This window comes from Egretta garzetta, unplaced genomic scaffold (genome assembly GCF_000687185.1).
Source record: "Egretta garzetta isolate BGI_Z169 unplaced genomic scaffold, ASM68718v1 scaffold397, whole genome shotgun sequence".
Taxonomy (NCBI): Eukaryota; Metazoa; Chordata; class Aves; order Pelecaniformes; family Ardeidae; genus Egretta; species Egretta garzetta.
In genome coordinates this window covers 1108340-1126576 of record NW_009260493.1, presented here as the reverse complement: position 1 = coordinate 1126576, position 18237 = coordinate 1108340, and the positions used below count along the sequence as shown (strand labels likewise).

Below are 18237 nucleotides of genomic sequence, written 5' to 3'. Positions count from 1 at the left end.
CTAATTAGTGTTTTCTTTTTAATTTTTGGAATAAGAAATATATTTGTGAATAAGGTGCAATTTAGTTCAGGATAATACAAATTCTCTCTCATTGCTTAATAAGTGTGAATGTACACATTCAACTTCTTTTATTGAATGTTTGCTTAGTTTAGTCAATAGTGCAGAGATGAAGAGATGATACAGGCTGTTCAAATTTAATTACTTTTTTTTATTCCTTCATTGGAATATTGCCTTGTATGTGATGTTCCAGAAAATCAGAAGACAAAAGAACGGGGAATGGGAAGGCTCAAGGCATGCACCATTCATGTGTAAATGATGCATTACTTGAGTGTATCTGCACATCTGTTTACTGTCACAGCCTCTTTCTGTAAATATCTATTTTATTTTTCTCTTGTAATGCTGTTAGTATGCAGCATCAGAAGAAAGCCTTCTTCCCAGTTCCCTGCATATTGAGTCAGCAGGATAAATACAACCTGTGGAACCAAAAGTGTTAGGGGTCCGATGATGAAGGCAGTCAAACCCTTTGCTCGGAAAGATTTACAAATCAAGATTGCTTCCATGTGTCATAATGCAATTAGATAAAAACAGAAAATGGTGGCATCATAGCACCAACTAACACAAAAGTTATACAATGTTTAAGAGGTTTGGTTGTTTTTTTGGTTTTTTTTTTTAAGAGAGGATCAGACTAAATCTAAGCATCCGCTCATGATGGATCAGAATTTCATGCATTGACATTAATTCTTGGTAATTGAGAAGATGAGTATCATTACTAGATGAACTCTAAAAAGGAGGCCTCCCATTGGTGTTGCTAATAGCTATAACCTCCCTCTGCGCTGATGGTCTCTGGCTTAATGCAGTTCATTACAGAGAAACACAAGACTCATTTTTTTAATGTATCTGATAGAGCATTTATGTTGCCTTTTTATATTCCCATCATTATTTCTGTCATTTGTAATTTGAATATGGGATAATTGGAAGGAAGCTTTTCTTCTCTTGTAAGAAAGCCATGCATTAGAAGTGGCAGAGAAACTTCATGTTAATTGTATAAAAATAGGAGAAGTAGCAGCAGAATTACACATTAGCAGTCACACCACTTGTGTTTCTGTCTATTGGTTGTGCTGAAGTAGAATCATAGAATCATTTAGGTTGGAAAAGACCTTTAAGATCATCGAGTCCAAACTTTAACCTAGCACTGCCATTCCACCACCAAACCACACCCCTAAGCACCACATCCACCCATCTTTCAAATACCTCCAGGGATGGGGACTCAACCACTTCCCTGGGCAGCCTGTTCCAGTGCTTGACAACCCTTACAGTGAAGAAATTTTTCCTAATATCCAATCTAAATCTCCCCTGGCACAACTTGAGGCTGTTTCCTCTTGTCCTATCGCTTGTTACTTGGGAGAAGAGACCAACCCCCACCTCACTACACCCTCCTGGTACCTACACCAACCAGGTAGTTGTAGAGGGCGATAAGGTCTCCTCTCAGCTTCCTCCAGGCTAAAGAGCCCTAGTTCCCTCAGCTGCTCCTCATAAGACTTGTGCTCCAGACCCCTCACCAGCTAGAAGTTTTAAATTTGAATGTGGATAGCTAATAGAGTTTTTTTAAAAACCCACTTATTTATTTCATCACTATTTAACTTTCTCAAGTCAGTTTTTAGGAGATTGAAGAGTTTCCTTCAGCTTCATGTTCAAACTTATGTTTGCTCATTATTTTGGCTTTTGATGACTGAGCTTGGTAAGGGAGACTCATTTAAGCCCTGTATCTCTTAATATAGGCAGATACAAAATCATGGATCTGAGAACAAAAAAAATTGTTGAGATAAAGTAAATGTCACATATTTGTAGATAAAAGCAAACAATTCAATGAGTAAGAGCTCCTGGTATGATGCTGATAAAGTGAATAAAGCCCTTGCAGAATATAACCCCTGGATATCTATGTTTCAGGAAGGACAGTGGCTGGTATATGAATGCTTTTCTGAAATGTCATGCATGTGTCTGCAACTTTCTCTGTTCTCATTTCATGCCAACACAGACATTGGTAGTAGCAGGCTAGTTGGCACTAAGGGAAACACAATGAATGGAAATTTGGAAACCATGCCTTACAAGAAGAAAATTAAGAAGTGCAAAGTGTTTCATTTAACGTATTTGGAGAAGTAGGAAGATTTTGCAATGGTCTGTTTTTTCCTAATGAGGCTGAACCTCTTCGTGGTTCAGATGAGGCTCCCAGTGATAAACGCTCTGAACTGCCCTGGAGGAGCCTGCCTCTCTGCCTTGAATTTATTCAAGGGAAAGTTGGGAGAATAAATTCACTAGATCAAAGTTATCCCTCTGAGAAGCATCTCATGCAAACCCAATATCCAAGGAAGTGGTTTCTAACAGCAGGGAGACCTTAAACTCTTGTGAAAAGCATTGCAATAAGTAGGAAGTGAAGCAATGGCCAATTCAGGTAGCTCCCCTGTGTAAAATACATGTATGTTTTGGACAGAAGTATCATGAGAATATAATGGGATTTCTGTTCTTTAAACTCACTGAATCAAGAATACCCTTCCTCTCCACTTTTCTTAAAAAAAACCCAGACCATGCTACATCATGCTGTGGGATCATTTGGGCTTGGTAAAAGACTAGCGGAATGGTTTTGTAGAAAGTCTGAACAGAAAGTTATAGCATTTGGTTTTGGCCTTCAAACCTCTGCGTTGGTGAATTTCCCTGTAAGGGACGAGCAAAACACCTTCTGAAAAAATCCTCAGAGTGTTTTGGTTTAAAAGTAATAATACAGGTCACTGGTAGCAGTAGATTTTAGGTAACCATGGCAAAACTTCAGCAAATCTCTTACAGGCCCTGGACAAAGAGTCATCAACACTAAAATACAATTTAGAAGTGAATGAGGAAAAGAAAACAAGTAGAACAGTATATGTGAATTTATTGTGCAGGAAAATTCAGTGAAATCAGGATGACCTATATTGGAGTAAAACCCAGGGCATGTTTTAAATGTCACATGGGTGGTTATCTCCACAGGCTGTTTTACTGAGGTTTCTCCTTCCCGCTCCCCCACCCCTTTCCCTTGAGCGTCGCTGCCTCTGCTTTGCAGTTGCTGTATTTCCTCCCACCTGGTGTAAGCTCAGTGAGCCTGCTGCTTCCACTTCCCCAACATGGCAGCAATCTTCTGATCATTCCGTAACATTTTTCTTTCCAGTCCTATTCCTTTCCAGAAATGACTGTTCCTTTTTAGTGCATCGTTTCTATTAATGTATTTGATGCCTGTTGCTGGGTTTTTGCGGAGATATCAATGAAGAGTGTAAAGAGAAGCACTGCTTTTTTCCTCTAAGTTCATGATAAAAAGAACAGTGAAATAAAATGTTATCTAAAAAGTGTTATGAAACAAAAATACTGTGAGTGTTCAATAATTTTACAGGCTTTAACACAGCTTTTTTCAAGCTCAAGGTGTTTTGTTTTGTTGCAACCAATATCAGCACGCTAATCTGTGAATCTGTGGGTATGTGCGAATTTATCTGTACTCCAGAAGAGGCTGTTGGATTAGAAGTGATTAATTGAAGTAATACACAAAACCCCTCTGACTTTCATCTTTAGCCATACTGCTTTTATATTCCTCGCTAAAGTAGCATTTAGGAATTTAGCAACTACAAATTACTCCAAAACTTTCACTGAATTGTCCAACAAAGAAAAAAATATCTTGTGTTTCTGCAAGCTAATGCCAAAAGTGGAATTAATTTGATGCTACATTAAAAACTGAATACAGCTTTACATACAGTTATTGTGCTGATCCTTAATGTAAATTTTAACAGAGAGTAGGAGTATGAAATGGTTGCGAAGATCCTCGTCCTAAGAAAATGTTATGTCCTGCCCTTAACCTCATGAGTCATTTTTCTGTGGGACTTTGGGAGGCTGCAGAAGGCTCTACATCCCAGAGGTCAGCCATGGCTGGCTGGGGAGCTGCGCAGAGTCTGTGCAGTTGCCCTTGGATCATAAATAGAATTGCCCACTGCTTCCTACCCAGGCGGTAGATGGTGCATCAGGGAAGGCGTAAACTCACATAGTGGCGTTTCATTTCTTCCAAAGGAACAAAATCGTTGAAAGATTGAAGTGTGAAGAAACTGAATTGTCAGTGTTGCCCAAAATGGCACCACGGTTCAGGCCATGCTCTACACTTCAGGCCCAGGGGGCTGACCTATTGCGGCTGCCTACTACTTACAAATGTATCTCTGGGAACTGAACCTACTGTGGTTTCTCTCGTGCTACCTCCCCATCTTTTCGTGACACCAATGCATTGTTTACTACGTCTGGATGCTCACTTACTTTCTGGCCAGGTAGTGTCTATTGAAACAAATGGAACTTAGGGATTGATGCAATTTTGCACCATCTTTTTTCTCTATGCGGGACCCCCTTGCCTTGTGTCATTAAGGACAATGGTTCTTCGCCAGGGACTTATGCCGGCTGGAGAGTGGCTGAGAGCAGTGTGTTCAGCAGCTGCTGGCTTGCTTCATCTCACTTCTATTCACAGAGGAATGTGGGTGCAGAATGGACATGAAGCAAGGCTGTTAATATAGAGCCTATATTTGCTTTCTTCTATATCCAAAACTTCACTGAGGGCCTGTATGTTGTACTATGCAGTCACAGGATCACAGCAATGGTGTTTTGAAGGGATCGCTGGATATAGTAAGTTACTTCTCTGGTATTTGTGATATCTCTCCAAACGATGCAGTGTCTGACTCTGACAGCAATCATAGATCGTAGTTAGCTTTTTTTGCTATGGACTTAGCTTCTTTGACTACTCCTGTTATATGCTGGCAATATGAAAAAACATTCAGACCTAGAGTAAACATAGCATGACAGACTGGAAGGCTGCCAATGGTCCAATAAATAACTGGGAAATAAAAGACATGGTGGAAAATGAAAAGATGTGTCAATCCTTCACATGAGAGTTCACTACAGAGGAAATGAGGAGAGTTTCTGTGTTGCATCCTCCATAGACGAGGAGCCTGAAGAGGCATCTCAGAATAAAGTGTCAGCTGAAGTGGCTTAGGATAAATCAGGTTTTCCAGTAAGATCAAATAGTGAGGGCCAGATGTTACTCACTCAAGGGTTCTAAAAGAACTCCGGTATGAAATTGCTGAGCTACTAACTGGGTTAGAACTCAAAAAATACATAGCAATTGGGAACCTCCTATTTTTTTAAAGAAAGAAGAGCCCGAAGAAAGGGGAACTACTGACAGGTAATTCTAATTTTTCAGGAAGCCAGGTAAGTGGAAAAGCAGAACGGATAGACAGGTAGTAAGTTGCGGCAGAACGAAGAACTGACCCAGCATTTCAGAGGTCATTGGAGGAGCTGATGAGCATGCAGAAAAAAGTGATCCAGCTGAGATACAGTGTTGGATGCTGTATGTCACCAAAGGCTTTTAAAGAAAAAAAAGTATAATGATATAAATGAAAAAAAAATCCTTCATGAATTAGTAACTGAATGAAAGGCAACAAATGAGCAGTAGGAATAAACAGTAAGTGGAAGGGAGGTTTCCAGTGATGTCCCAGAAAGTTGTTGTCCATCTTGTCATGTTTTATGTAAGAGGGGCATGCACTGAAGTAACAATGTTTATGGGAAAACAGAGTTATTTAAAATAGTCAAAGCTAGGCCAGCTGTGACAAAGAGCTCATGGTATTGCGTGACTGGGAGATCAAATGTGTAAACGTGGCACTTTGGGACATGGTTTAGTAGGCATGGTGGTGTTGGTTTGATGGTTGGACTCGATGATCTTGGAGGTGTTTTCCAACCTTAATGATTCTATGATTCTATCAATTTATAGACTGAGGAATTTGTTCAGTCACTCCATAAAGAAAAATTCACCAGAGTCTTTTAAAAATTATGAGTACTTCTAGAACAATAGAGAAAATGTGCCTGGTAACATCATCAGGACACCAAGACACACTGGGACAAAACAGCTTGCATTTAAGCTAGTAAACTCTTTTAGCCTCCAAAACTGTGGAGGAGCACGCAGGTCAGCAGGGAGCCAGGCAGTAGCACCAGGCTCTACCCTGCCTCTGGGTTTAGTGTTACAGGCAAGCCTGTTCCAGGTTAATTTTATAGGAAAGAGCCTGGGAAGCCTCTGTCTGCCAGAAGCTGGAAAGGGAAAGTTTCCCTCAGCTCACGCTGTCTTTCTGTGGCCGGAGACAGGCTCCCGCACTGGCCGGCTCCTGGAGCTGAGCCCCTGCAGCAAGTTCTCAGCACAGGAGGGTTGTGTGCGGTTTGGATCAAAACCAAATTCTACCAGTGTGCTTTTTTTTTTTTTTTTTTTTTTTTTTAAATAATGAACTGTTGGGATTTCCCTTTTTTAAAATAAAGAATAAAGCACATTCTTTAAAGCAGCCAGGTAATCAATCTGTGAACCTTCAAGGCAGTTGTGTTGGTATCGGTTGATTGCATGGCATTTTTTAAAGCCAAGCTATTAATATATGGCATAACATGTTAATCAACGCGTATTTGAATACAGCATGTTGCAAATCTACAAGAAACACAAACATTTTTATTAAAGTTTTACAATGCAGATACACAAAGTTGTGTTATAATTTGCTACTTACTGCAAAGCACTACCAATGAACATTCAAGCCTTCTGGAAAAAAATAAGACATTTAACTTATTTTTGCTAATGCTCTGCTAATAACATTTGCTTCCTCATATCCTTAGACCATCAAGGCTACAACAACATTACTACTGCTAAAAATATTTACAGTCAGGTTGCTCAATTAATTATTAGACTGTAGAAACTGAAAATATCTTTTAAAATATTAAGCTGTCTGTTGGCAAGTCACAGTATTTTTGCCTGTGAGCTTCATTCCGTTCCAAGTACAGAGGAATTAATGGTTTCAAGTCATTAGGGAAATTCTGTGAAAGCTGATGAACTTTTGACTAGTCATGAAACTATGATTTTACGTTTAATTAAACATATTTCTGATCTATCAGTTAAGACTTTTTAAATAGCCATTCAGTGCATTTCCCTTTGGTGAGGTGGTTGTATGGGCTCATGGCAGACTACTCAGAACCCATCAGATAGTAATGATGTCGTATGATGTTAAGCCATCTGCATTTCTAGTGTATTCTATATTCTTCTCGTTACCTAAATAATACTGCTGTGTAGTGCAAAACCGTATGTCAAATTCTTCCAAGTGGCTATCTTACGCTGTTTGAAAATTAGATGCAAAACCTCTTAGAATGGTGACAACTCTGGTTTAAACTTCAATGATGACTATGAGGATATCCTGCTAAAACAATACAGAATTTAATATTAAATTCCTATCATAGCACAGTGGAATTTTAAAGAGAAAAGGGGAAAAAAATTAAGGCACTTCTATATCTAGTTTCGTATCTGCTGATATATAGGGCTACATATTTAGCTGCAACACAGTGATGATACTCAAATATTACTTTAATTTACAACTTGCAAGGATTTGGTGTTCAATCTTTATTATGCAGTCCATGGCAGAAACAAACAATTTCACATTAAAAGCATATTGTTACATAAATTTTAACAGTGGAAATAAGAAATACATTTTGGCTGCAGAAATAAACAGAAAAAAACCCATGTGTCCATAGAGTTGTATCTTAGAATACACTTAAATTCATTGAAGTACATTTTCCCCTGGTTAGCTACTGATGATTTATTTACAAAGCAAGTAACAAACAACGGCTAGAAAATATCATTGCACCACAAATTATCTACATGGATATTTCTATTTTTCATACTAGAAACCAGCTAAGGTTGCATTTACTTCAGTACAATGTTTCTTTCATAAATTTTAATGTGTTTTAGCAGCTAGTACAAAATGGAGGTGCAGACTGTATTACGTGAGTTAGAAAAGCAAACATATTATGGGTGTGGTTAAGAAAAAATAGATGTCTAGCAAAATGTAACTTTTTTTTTTTTTTTTTTTAAAAAAAAAGGTTTAACGCATTAACTGCTCCAAGCACTTCACATAGGGACTGTCGATGACTGATGACTTACACGTTCAAAATGTTGCTGACAGGGTCGCTGAAATTTGAAAAGCTACTTGAAAGAGAAATCAGCAGCAGCCTGTGCTAGCTCTGGCAGGCTTGTAGCTAGATTTCTGTTCAGAGAGGAATTTATGTTAATAGAGTCTATGGTGTTTTGGGGATCATCTGACAATCAACAAAAGCATGGAATACTTTATTAATTTCTTTTAGAAGAAGTGATAGCTCACTGTTTCGATTTTAAAGTCTACCTTTTATGTGAGAAACAGAAGCAGAAGTTGAAGCTTTGAGTTCTGTTTTTTGTTAAGTGAGCACTGAAAGAAGTATTTTCCCTTTGAACTTGTGGAACATGCAATCCTTGTAAGAGAAGACCTCTTGAACGGCAAATGTGCTGTTCTAGATGATCTCGTGAGACTTCAGCACACAAATAACCTGCACAGAAAACACCTCTACAAATAAATTTTAAGAGTAAGTTGAGTACCCAGCAGTATTACAACTTCATTTCCCATTATTTCCCATCATTAAAAGTTCACCTTCATTTTTCAAAGTATAGTTGTCTAGCTTTTGAATTTTTGTTTCCGACCTGGTTAACGCCACTGTAACTTGTCAAGAGCATGGCAGATCGCTACAGGTAGCTTTGTTTCAGACTAATGTGTGTGCTCCTGGTAAACATGACTGTTTTGAACACTGGAGCCTGGCAAGCCCCCGTACCTCTTGGCTCTGCTTGCTGTTAAGGTTCATGCTTCTGTTATGAGCAATGCAGAAGTGCTGCAGAAGCAATTTTTGACAGACTGGAAAAGCAGGCACTTTCCTCTGTGGTATTTTTTTTGGGGAAAGTGTATGCTACACATTCCCATAGAATACTGCCCAGACACACTCTGGCGCTGGTGTGCAATTGCTTTGGGAGCTATGCGGCAGGAGACCCTGTCACGGCAGTGGAGCAGTTTCAGCTTCTTGAAGTTCCAACTGAAAGGAAAGAAATTGCAAATACAATGAACAATTACTTGATTTCTTCCCACCCACAAGTTTATGTGTGTTTGTGTGTTTTGGTTTTGTTTGTTTTTTTTTTTTAAGAGGAACTGTACTTCTCATTTGCAGCTACTGCCCTGCCATATAAAGCTAAGCAGGTAGCCCAAAAAGCAAGGCAAGACTCTGCCTTTGCCACAAAGCACCAAAGGCGGAGGAAATGATCGCAGAAAAGTTTCATGCCTGGCCTTCAAAAACAAAGAAACATTAGTAGATCTGAAATTTGAACTAGGATTAAAATATCTTTCAGACCAAACCAGTTGTTCTCTTTCTAGAGGGGAAGTTCGCTAGTATGGAAGGATTTCACTCCCTCCCTGTATTCTTCTCATAGCAGTTGCAGGGGAGTTAGTATTTTAGACTATACATTCTGTGCTCACATCAGTACATTGGCTAGCTTTTGGACTTGCAGTTGAAGTCTCGTTTAAATTCTGTGTGAGATGGACTTAAGAGTAGCCACCAAATCCAACAACCTCTCAGCCCTCTGTGCCCACAGTATCCATGTTAAATCCTATTTGCACACAGGCACAACAGCGCTACAGATGGTTTTCGTCAAGAAAAATCTGCTTACTGCACAGCACGTCCTGAAAGCCTACAACCCTTTTTACTACCCAGCAAATGTTGTCCTGCAGCACTAGAACCTGTTGAAAACAGGGTGGGAGACACTGTGAATGAAAGGTTTACAGGGTACGGAAAGTAAAGTCGCAGGTGCAGCCTGACTGAGACGAGAGAGGGGATGCGTTCCTGTAAAATTAATGGGACATGGGTAAGGATTTGGAGGCAGGGAGAAGGAAAGTGCATTTTCTAACTGGATTGCTTTCCAAGCACGTTCGGCAGAGTGAAGGCTGTTAGGACTTCACATTTGGAGACAAATTTCTCCAAGACCACAATATAACTTGAATGCTTGGTCAATTTAACATGCTATATTTAGGGATTTTCTTTATTCTGTATTGGGAATATTTCTCCTCAGCTCCTTTTGGCCAGAAACTGACCTGAACCTATATGTGAGTGGTTGAGTCCCCATCCCTGGAGGTATTTAAAAGAAGGGTAGATGAGGTGCTCAAGGACATGGTTTAGCGGTGGGATGGCAGTGCTAGGTTAAAGGTTGGACTTGATGATCTTAAAGGTCTTTTCCAACCGAGATGATTCTATGAATGTCCCTGTCTTTTGAAGAAGTCTAGATCCAGAAATGAATTTTGAAGTCTGCATTCACTTATCTTTATGGATTAGATGAAATAGAAGCATTCATTTTGTGATTTTTTACCAGTGAATATTTTCTAATTTATTGAGGAAAAAATTGAAACACTTTGTTGCCTGTTTATTCTAATTCACAGTTTAAGGAATGCCACAAACACAGGCGACCTTAGAAGCCACCTAATTAGTTCTGGTCCTCATAGAATAGTTTATTCTTGTTTCCTTTCATGAAATAATCCAACAAACACATTCTGTTTTCTCTGCTACCCAGAAGATTTGCAAAGGACCCAGACCAGTGCAAATCAGCTACAAAAGAAAGCCCAGTTTTAAGGATCTATTGAATTTAGACAAGCTTTTCATAGATGTCATTATCTTGCCAGAAATGGGCTTTATAAGAAATCAATACTTGAGAATTATTATTGAAATACAGTATTATTTACAAAGGAGATATGCCCATTTTCTAAAAATACACAGGAAGGCCATTCTCTGTTAATACAGATAGATGTGAATCTGCCAAGGTTTGCAGTTACAGCATCTGCCCAGCTTTTGCCATGTTTCTGCATAGGACTCGCCAGCATTCCCCATATTTGTCTGCAATCTGCCATATAGCACTGGGAAAACTAAAATGTAAGAAAGTACTTTCTTCATTTATTTAATCAAAGTGAAACCAGCTTTCATTTTTTCCTTGTTTCAACTTAAAAACAGGTTTTCTTTAATCCAATATCCTTGTTATTTCTACATGGGGCTGCCAATCCAAGCAATAAGGGCAAAGCTTTCAGGGCTGAGCACAAATACCAGAGCTTCTGGTTACTGAACATATTCGAGGCCTCATTTTCGGCATACGAGGAGGATTTGCAGCTTCCATTATGGCATTTAGACACTTCAGTGGTTAGGGAGAAAGCATCAGAAGCTAAAAATACAAAAAAATAGTTACCTAGGATGACTAAATAGTCCTGAAAATGTGCCTATACATAATTTGCTTAGTTGCTTGGATACGTTCAGGTGAGGCTGCTATATAAACTTAAATGGGTCACAAAGAAACTAACTCACTGAAATAAATTTCTCAGATTTCTATAATGATTAATAATCCATTTTCCTAAGTATTTGGGATTTTGTTGTTATTAACGCATAGATATTAATAAAAATAATAGGTGTTTGGAAAACACAGTTTTCAGGAAAAAAAGAATTATCTATGAATTTTAAATTTTAAAAAATATTCAAACTTTTTTTAATCTTAGACATAAATCAATGCAGTGCATCTGAAGTAAAAGGTATTTCAAAGTACTTATTAAGGTCTTTGTTACAAATGAGGTTAATGTCAAAGACATCAAAAAACCACAGCCGTTTGCAAAAGCTAGTGTTTGGGCCTTTATTACCATTCCCTACCAGTGTTGCTCTGCAAGCAATTTTTCCAGGGTTCCATCACTCCTGCTCTTGTTTTAACCCTTTGTGCACCTAGAAGATGGCATGTGCCCTCCTGAAAATTAAAGTGAGCCAAGCCTTGAAGCTCACTCTGGAATAAATGTAACCCATGCGTTTTACCAGAGGAGTTAGTGGAGTGCAATGCAGGATACATCCCCCCTGGGGGAGGTGAAACATCTCAGCCTGAGGATGCTTCCCGTTTTTGCACACCTCATTAACCACCATCCTTCCTCCCTCAGAACCGTGTTGCTCCGCTGAGCAGGTGCCATTTCTGCAAACGCTCACACCATCAGCCTTACGGCGTGGATGCCGCTCTGTGCATTTGAAAGAAGCTGCGTTTCTGGAGGAGTTCTGAACTTGTTCTGTCCTTCCACATTTTGTAAATGCTGATAAAGCAATAATCAAATTCTTAATCTAGATCATTTTGGTAATGCCAAAGAGTCACTGAGTAGGCCAAAGGCCCATATCTTACCTCAGAATAATATGAATATTTATGATTCCTGTTAGTGCTTTTGCACTGATAGAAACCACAGTTGTTCCTTCCACCAGTGAAGGCTTTTTTAAAGTGCTTTAAGAGTGTGAGGCCCTAAGCTGTTGAGTGATTGAGTGCTTGTAGTTCTCATTAACTTTAGCAGGAATAAAGAATTCTCGCTTGGCAAAAAAGCAACTTGTAGAACATCTGTTTCTTCGAAAATGACGTGAAATGTGCCGAGTACTATACAGCCTTGCAATCAGAATTCATACCAAATGCTCTCCAAGGCCCTGTCTATACAAGAACGAGCTTGTCAGTATACTTAGATCGATACAGAAACACTAGCTAGACTTCCCTGTACAGAAAGCACCTACCTGTGAAAAGAATGCCCTGTCAATAGAATTTACAAAACCTCACTGTTTGAGCAAATAGTGGTTTGTTTGGGGTTTTTTTATTCATTTTTTTCTTTTTCTTTTCTGAGAACAAAAGCTGCATTCACCCTAGGGATTTCTCTGTTTAAAAAAAAAAAAAAAAAAAAAAAATTAGATGTTACACTTGTAAGTACTACCCCAAAGAACCTTTTTGGTGTAGATTAGTCCTACAACCTTGTCTGTCATTCTGATAGTAGCAGACAACAAAAATGTTCTCTTACCGAAATGTTTGCTGGACAAAAAAAAATAAATTCAATTTAATATTCAGGTTTGTATATGGCTTGGTGTGAATGTATTCAGTAGATGATGTGGAAAGTGAGAACGACTGTGCCCGATAGCTGGTGTGCTGTACTCCAGGGAGCGCAGCAGTGGGAAGGCTCAGGGCAGCATCCAGCGAGCACATCCGGCACAAATAAACCAGTGGCAGCAGCAGCAGCAGCCAAAGCAAGGACTGCAGGGATGGTGGTGAGGGAAGTGAAATTGGGACCATTTTGCGGTCACTTCAAATTCTTTCAAATACCAGACCATGCAAAGAGACCTATGCACCCATCTATCAGGGTTCAGCTTCGAAGTGTTGTCTTCTCCCCGGCCCTGGGAAAAACTGATGTCTAGTCGCTAGGAAGAGCTACCAAAGTAGTCACAGCTGTGTAGTCAAACAATTTCTTATGGCTCTGCACACACCTTTTTTATTCCATGCATACTGGCCCTTTGCTTCAGTTTCCTTCCTTACTGCCTCACTCGGACCTCATTCCTGACGTTCCCCTTTCTCCTCTGCACTCTTCCTCCCACCTCCCTTTCCCTTCAGTGTCTTCCCCTTCACTTCTCTTTGCATGTGCTTTATCTCTTAACTAATTTCATCACTATTCCCTAAATGGAAAAAAACCTCAAACCCAACCGACAAAGAATGCAGCTATGAGACCAGCTTCCTCCTTATGGCCACTGTAAAGCTCGCTTCACTTGCTTGGCTCATCGTTGCCTCAGCTGGCTCTCTCCCTTGTTGGTGTAAGTTGAAAGACGTTTGTGGGAAGGATCATCTTCCATTCTGTGTTTGCTCAGTGCCCAGGGTTCCCTCAGCTTCTGGGCAGTACCATATTAACCTTTGCTAAGGGTAGAGGTTTAGAAGGCTACAGCTCTCCTAAAAATAACATAAAGATACATAACTAAACGTAGAAAATGTGTGCATACACACTGAACCATAAAAAGTTGGAAACGTACTAGCTATAGATACAATCCGGTTGCCAGACACATGCACAAAATTGACTCCAGGGAGGGATGCAAAGGCATTATTAACAGCTGAATCTGTCTAACAATTTTTTGCTACACCTAGTAAATACTACACGTATATACATACATGCATATATATGTATGTGCCTATGCCAAGGTTGGCAGTTCTGCTCCACCACCACAGTGTGCGTGAGACTGAGCAGGTGCTAACTGATTTCACAGGCCACGGTTTGGCATGTATGGATCAGATGCTGGTGAACGACCCCACTGAGAGCAGATGCTTAATAAAGCTTCTCCCTTTAGCCCTTCTCCCTTCAGCCTGCTCCCTCCTCTTTTCTGGTGCAATTAATGTTTTGTCTGTATGGAGGTGGTCATGTTCTGATTGGGGATTTCTGGCAGCAGCGGAGTGGCAGGTATGCAACTGCTTTCACAAGAAGCCATTGACTTCTGTACCTTGAGGAGGCGGCTGGCTTGTGGCTGAAGTGGCAGCAGTGAGAAAGTGGTGCAGGAGCAACCTAAGTATGTTGCTGAAAGGTGATATTGCAAGTAATGAACTAGGCTTGTGCCTTTTGTTCTTTCTAATGAATTACAGAGACGACTCAAACTTTTTCTAGTGCTTGTGATGCGCTTGAGTTACTTTCATGAATGTTAAGACTGGCTTTCATGTTTTGCTTGATGTTCACTGAGGGACAGGGATTGGAAATTCTCAGGACTAATCACAGGAATGTGGATGTTGAACATGTAACAGAAGAGCTTCTTTGCAAAAGCTAAGAAAAATAGCCTGAATTAAACAAAAAAATTAAACCTATTTCTCTTGGTATCTACTGTGCCATAAAATCTCTACTTCTCAAAGGCTTTTTCTACATGGAAAAGGTATATTCTCAGTATACCTTAAATGGCAAAATGGCACAATACTCCTCAACATGTGTGTATTTATACATATATATAAATGTATCTCAAAACCCACCTTAGCCAACACAGATAATTATCTGATACAAGAACTACACGTAGACAAGCTTTTGTCTACTTCTTGCATGTCTTCCAGGACAAACAAGGCCAGGTAGGCCTTCTATGTACATCAATCAAAAGTGTAGAAGCACAGTTTCTTCTCTTTTTTATTCACTGTTGCAATGGGAGAAGAAGAGAAGATTTATATTCTGTCCCACTCCTGTCTACGTCAGCAGACAAGGAGTATGAAAAGAGAAATCTGTGATTAGTCTCCAACCAGTTCTCAAGGAGTCACCTGTTGGCAACAGCCTCCAAATGAACCACTGTTTTGTGTGCTTTGTGTACGCATGCACGCTGGACCCGATCATGCAAGGTACCTTTGAAAGCCCTCAGCTTCTGAGCATCGACTGGAAGAGAGAACAACTAGCACCATGCAGGACTGGGGTCTCTATGTATGCGTACACTGGTTTAGAATGTAACCCTGAAGGTGTTTAGACCTTCAAATAGCTACAAATCAGTATAAACTGTAACTTCAGAATACATGTCATCTCCAAGCGGGAGGCCTGGATCCAGAGATGACATCTCCACCGCTAGTCATACCTGATGGTTAGTCCTGTCCACAGTGTTGGCAGTGGAAGCATGGTCACGAGTGTTTTGTCGGACTCGGGTGGAGTTTTGCTGCTCAATGGTTGAGGAAGTGGGGATGCAGAACTCTCTGAAACACCTTTTGAAATTCTCATCTAGAAATGCATAAAGGACTGGATTAAGGCAGCTATTTGTATACCCTAGAGCAATACAGAAGTGCCAGGAGACAGTCTGGAAAGTAGTTTCTGGGATGTTGACCAGGGCTTTAATGATGACATAAATGTGGATGGGAGTCCAGCAGACAATGAACACCGCCACCACTACCAGAACCATCCTCGTGATTCTCCGCAGGTTCCTGTCCTTCTCTTTGGAGCCAGATAACATGCGAACGCTTTTCAGGCGTAAAATCATCAGCCCATAGCACACGGTAATGATCAGGACGGGCATGATGAAGGCAAAGATGAACACACAGATTTTTAGGAGGTTCTCCCAGTACCATGCAGGGTGGGAGAATGTAAGTGTGCAGTCAATAGAGCCTGGAGAAAAAGGAAAACAGCAGAGAAGAACAAGTGGGTCAGTTTTTAATTTGCTTGTCTTTAAACACTTTTTATTAAATATCACAGGTAAATATATGAAGATTAACTAAGTAAATAGGGAAAATGAAGCAATCTGTGACCCATCATCGGCACAAACACTCATAGGGGACAGTGCTGCAAAACATTTTGTGAAGTGTGAGTTAGAAAAACAAAACCAAAGTAACATGTTCTCTTTTGCATTTTATTGCTTGGAATTGCATGTAGAAAGAATTGCAAGAAAAATGCAAGAAAAAGAGTTGAATTGTCATAAATGCTTGAGCTTTGATTCATTTTCACTTTCAGTATAAAACCTGGTGAAAAGAAAGGTGGTTTAAGCCCTGTGTCTGCTGAGAGTTTGGGCATTTCAGGGCAATGGGGAAGAGAATGACATGACACTTGGTGACTGCACAAGGGAGGCTCTGGATTTATGTTGAGATGCTGTCACTTCATGGGAGGTCTTTGAGCACCAGTCATCCAGAACATACTCTCTGCTCTGTCCTGCCAGACATATCTATGATCGCTAACTCCAGTGGGAATATCCTGGGTAAAGCACTGGCTTCTGTGCTGTAGGACAGTGCGTAACTGCCCCACAGCAGAAGGCAGGCAGGCACAGATGCTTTTCCAAACACTACAGTAGGTGTGTGGGGCAGGGAGGCTCGCACGGACCCACAGAAGGAGCTGGAGCTGCCTGCTGTAAAAGACAGATCATGTGCAGTGTTGTGTCCGGTCAACTACAGCCAGATGCAAAATTGTTGAAGGGGTCCATTTGCACCGACACCTGCTTTGTACAGGTTTGAGGTCAGAAGTTAATTCAAGCCCTCTACAATAAAGTGAAACAATGCAGAAAGGAGTTTAAACACTGAAATACTCAATTTAGAAATGAAAGCCAGACTTACCATGCCTGTATTTAGTAGTTGCCATGAACATAACTGGCAGGCCGATGGCAGAAGAAAGAATCCAGTTGCAGACATTGACAATTTTGGCATTTCTGGGGGTACGGAAATCAAGGGCCTTAACTGGGTGGCAAACAGCTACATAGCGATCCACACTCATGGTGCAGAGTGTAAAGATACTGGTGAACATATTGTAGTAGTCTATGGATATAACAATCTTACAAAGGATGGTGCCAAACGGCCATGTTCCCATCAAGTAATTGACACTCTGGAATGGCAGAGTACTTGTTGCTAGGGCATCTGCCAATGCAAGATTGAAAATATAGATATTGGTGGCAGTCTTCATTTTCGTGTACCTAGAAAAAAAAAATCATCGAAGCATGTGAATGACTACAACTGACAATGTTAAACAAAACTGAGTCCGGTGCACCATCTGTAAGAAACTCCCATGAAATAATGTGCTAGATACTGTCAAATATAACCTTTTCTGCTTTTAACCAAATGACCTTGCTATGGTTTATTTACAATAATATTTGCAGTTCAGCGAGACATTAGCTAAAGGTTGTAAGAAAGAAAAGAAAAAATAAACTTGTGCAGAGAGAAAGGATACATGTAGAAAAAACAATATTATAGATGCTAAAGAACTGAGAAGCTGAAAAAAATTGTACCTATCAGACACCGTACTAAATGGACAGATTTTCTGTATCTGCTGATGTCTTGTCGAGTATCAAAACCATGGTCTGTAGAAATAGAGAACTCATTTGTAGGTTGTGGAGTAGTAATGACGTAATTCCTTAGGGGATAAGTGCCTAAGAGATTAGTATAATTGTCAAATCCACCGTGTCTAAAAATTCAGGATTTTAGACTTTCTCATTTGGTTATAATCATAGAATTCTAAAATAATTTGTCATGATGCTACATTGCTTTACTAATCTCAATGTCCAATGTAAGTTGGACAGATGTTCCTTCAATCAGCCGAGAAGACAGATGCTATTAACCATATGCACTGAATGTATCAACAGAACCACCACCCCGGTGGATGCTGCAGCCCTATTGCTGGAGGTAGGAATGCTCGTTCTGCTCCATGGTGCCTATTTCGGCAGGAGGGCCTTCTTCCCAAGTCTGTGCTGCTAACAACCCCAAAACAACTCCCTGAATTTTGAATATGTCACACTTCAATCACAGCTGAGCAGGGGGAGCTTTTTATGTTTTCATTTGTATTTTCACTGCTAAAGGTAGAGTCCAAATTCCTCCTTAGTTTCATCACATTTTTGAAGAGCCCTTCACTGTTCCAAGTCCGCTGTGTCAGCTGAGCAGCACTTGAGATCCACTTTTTATGACGATGCTATACTTTTGCAGGGGTACGATGAATGTTTTGCTCTAAGTAATGTTCCCGGCCAGGCCGCCCTGCTGTCCTGACTGCTGCTGAGGCTGCTGGGCACTGTGACTGCCCAGCTCCGGTGGCTCGCTCT

The 18237-nt window shown here is 40.2% G+C and overlaps 1 protein-coding gene across 1 annotated transcript; it reads right to left on the bottom strand.

Annotated features, from left to right (window-relative positions):
- Positions 1–8925: 8925 nt before the first annotated feature.
- On the bottom strand, positions 8926–17120 carry OPRM1 (opioid receptor mu 1). Its single transcript, XM_009644287.2, has 3 exons — positions 16769–17120; positions 15313–15833; positions 8926–8964 (listed from the first exon to the last, which is right to left on the bottom strand). The coding sequence occupies exons 1-3, from the start codon at positions 17109–17111 to the stop codon at positions 8926–8928; spliced, it is 903 nt and encodes a 300-aa protein (XP_009642582.1). The 5' UTR covers positions 17112–17120.
- Between the last annotated feature and the right edge of the window lie 1117 nt (positions 17121–18237).

Excerpts from the sequence above, each read along its gene's own strand:
- OPRM1 (XM_009644287.2), bottom strand. The coding sequence starts at position 17,111 with ATGAAGACTGCCACCAATATCTATATTTTCAATCTTGCATTGGCAGAT. Across the intron at positions 15,834-16,768 it reads AACTACTAAATACAGGCATG|GCTCTATTGACTGCACACTT; the intron begins GTAAGTCTGGCT and ends CTTTTTCTCCAG. Across the intron at positions 8,965-15,312 it reads TGGACAGGACTAACCATCAG|TTGGAACTTCAAGAAGCTGA; the intron begins GTATGACTAGCG and ends CTTTCCTTTCAG.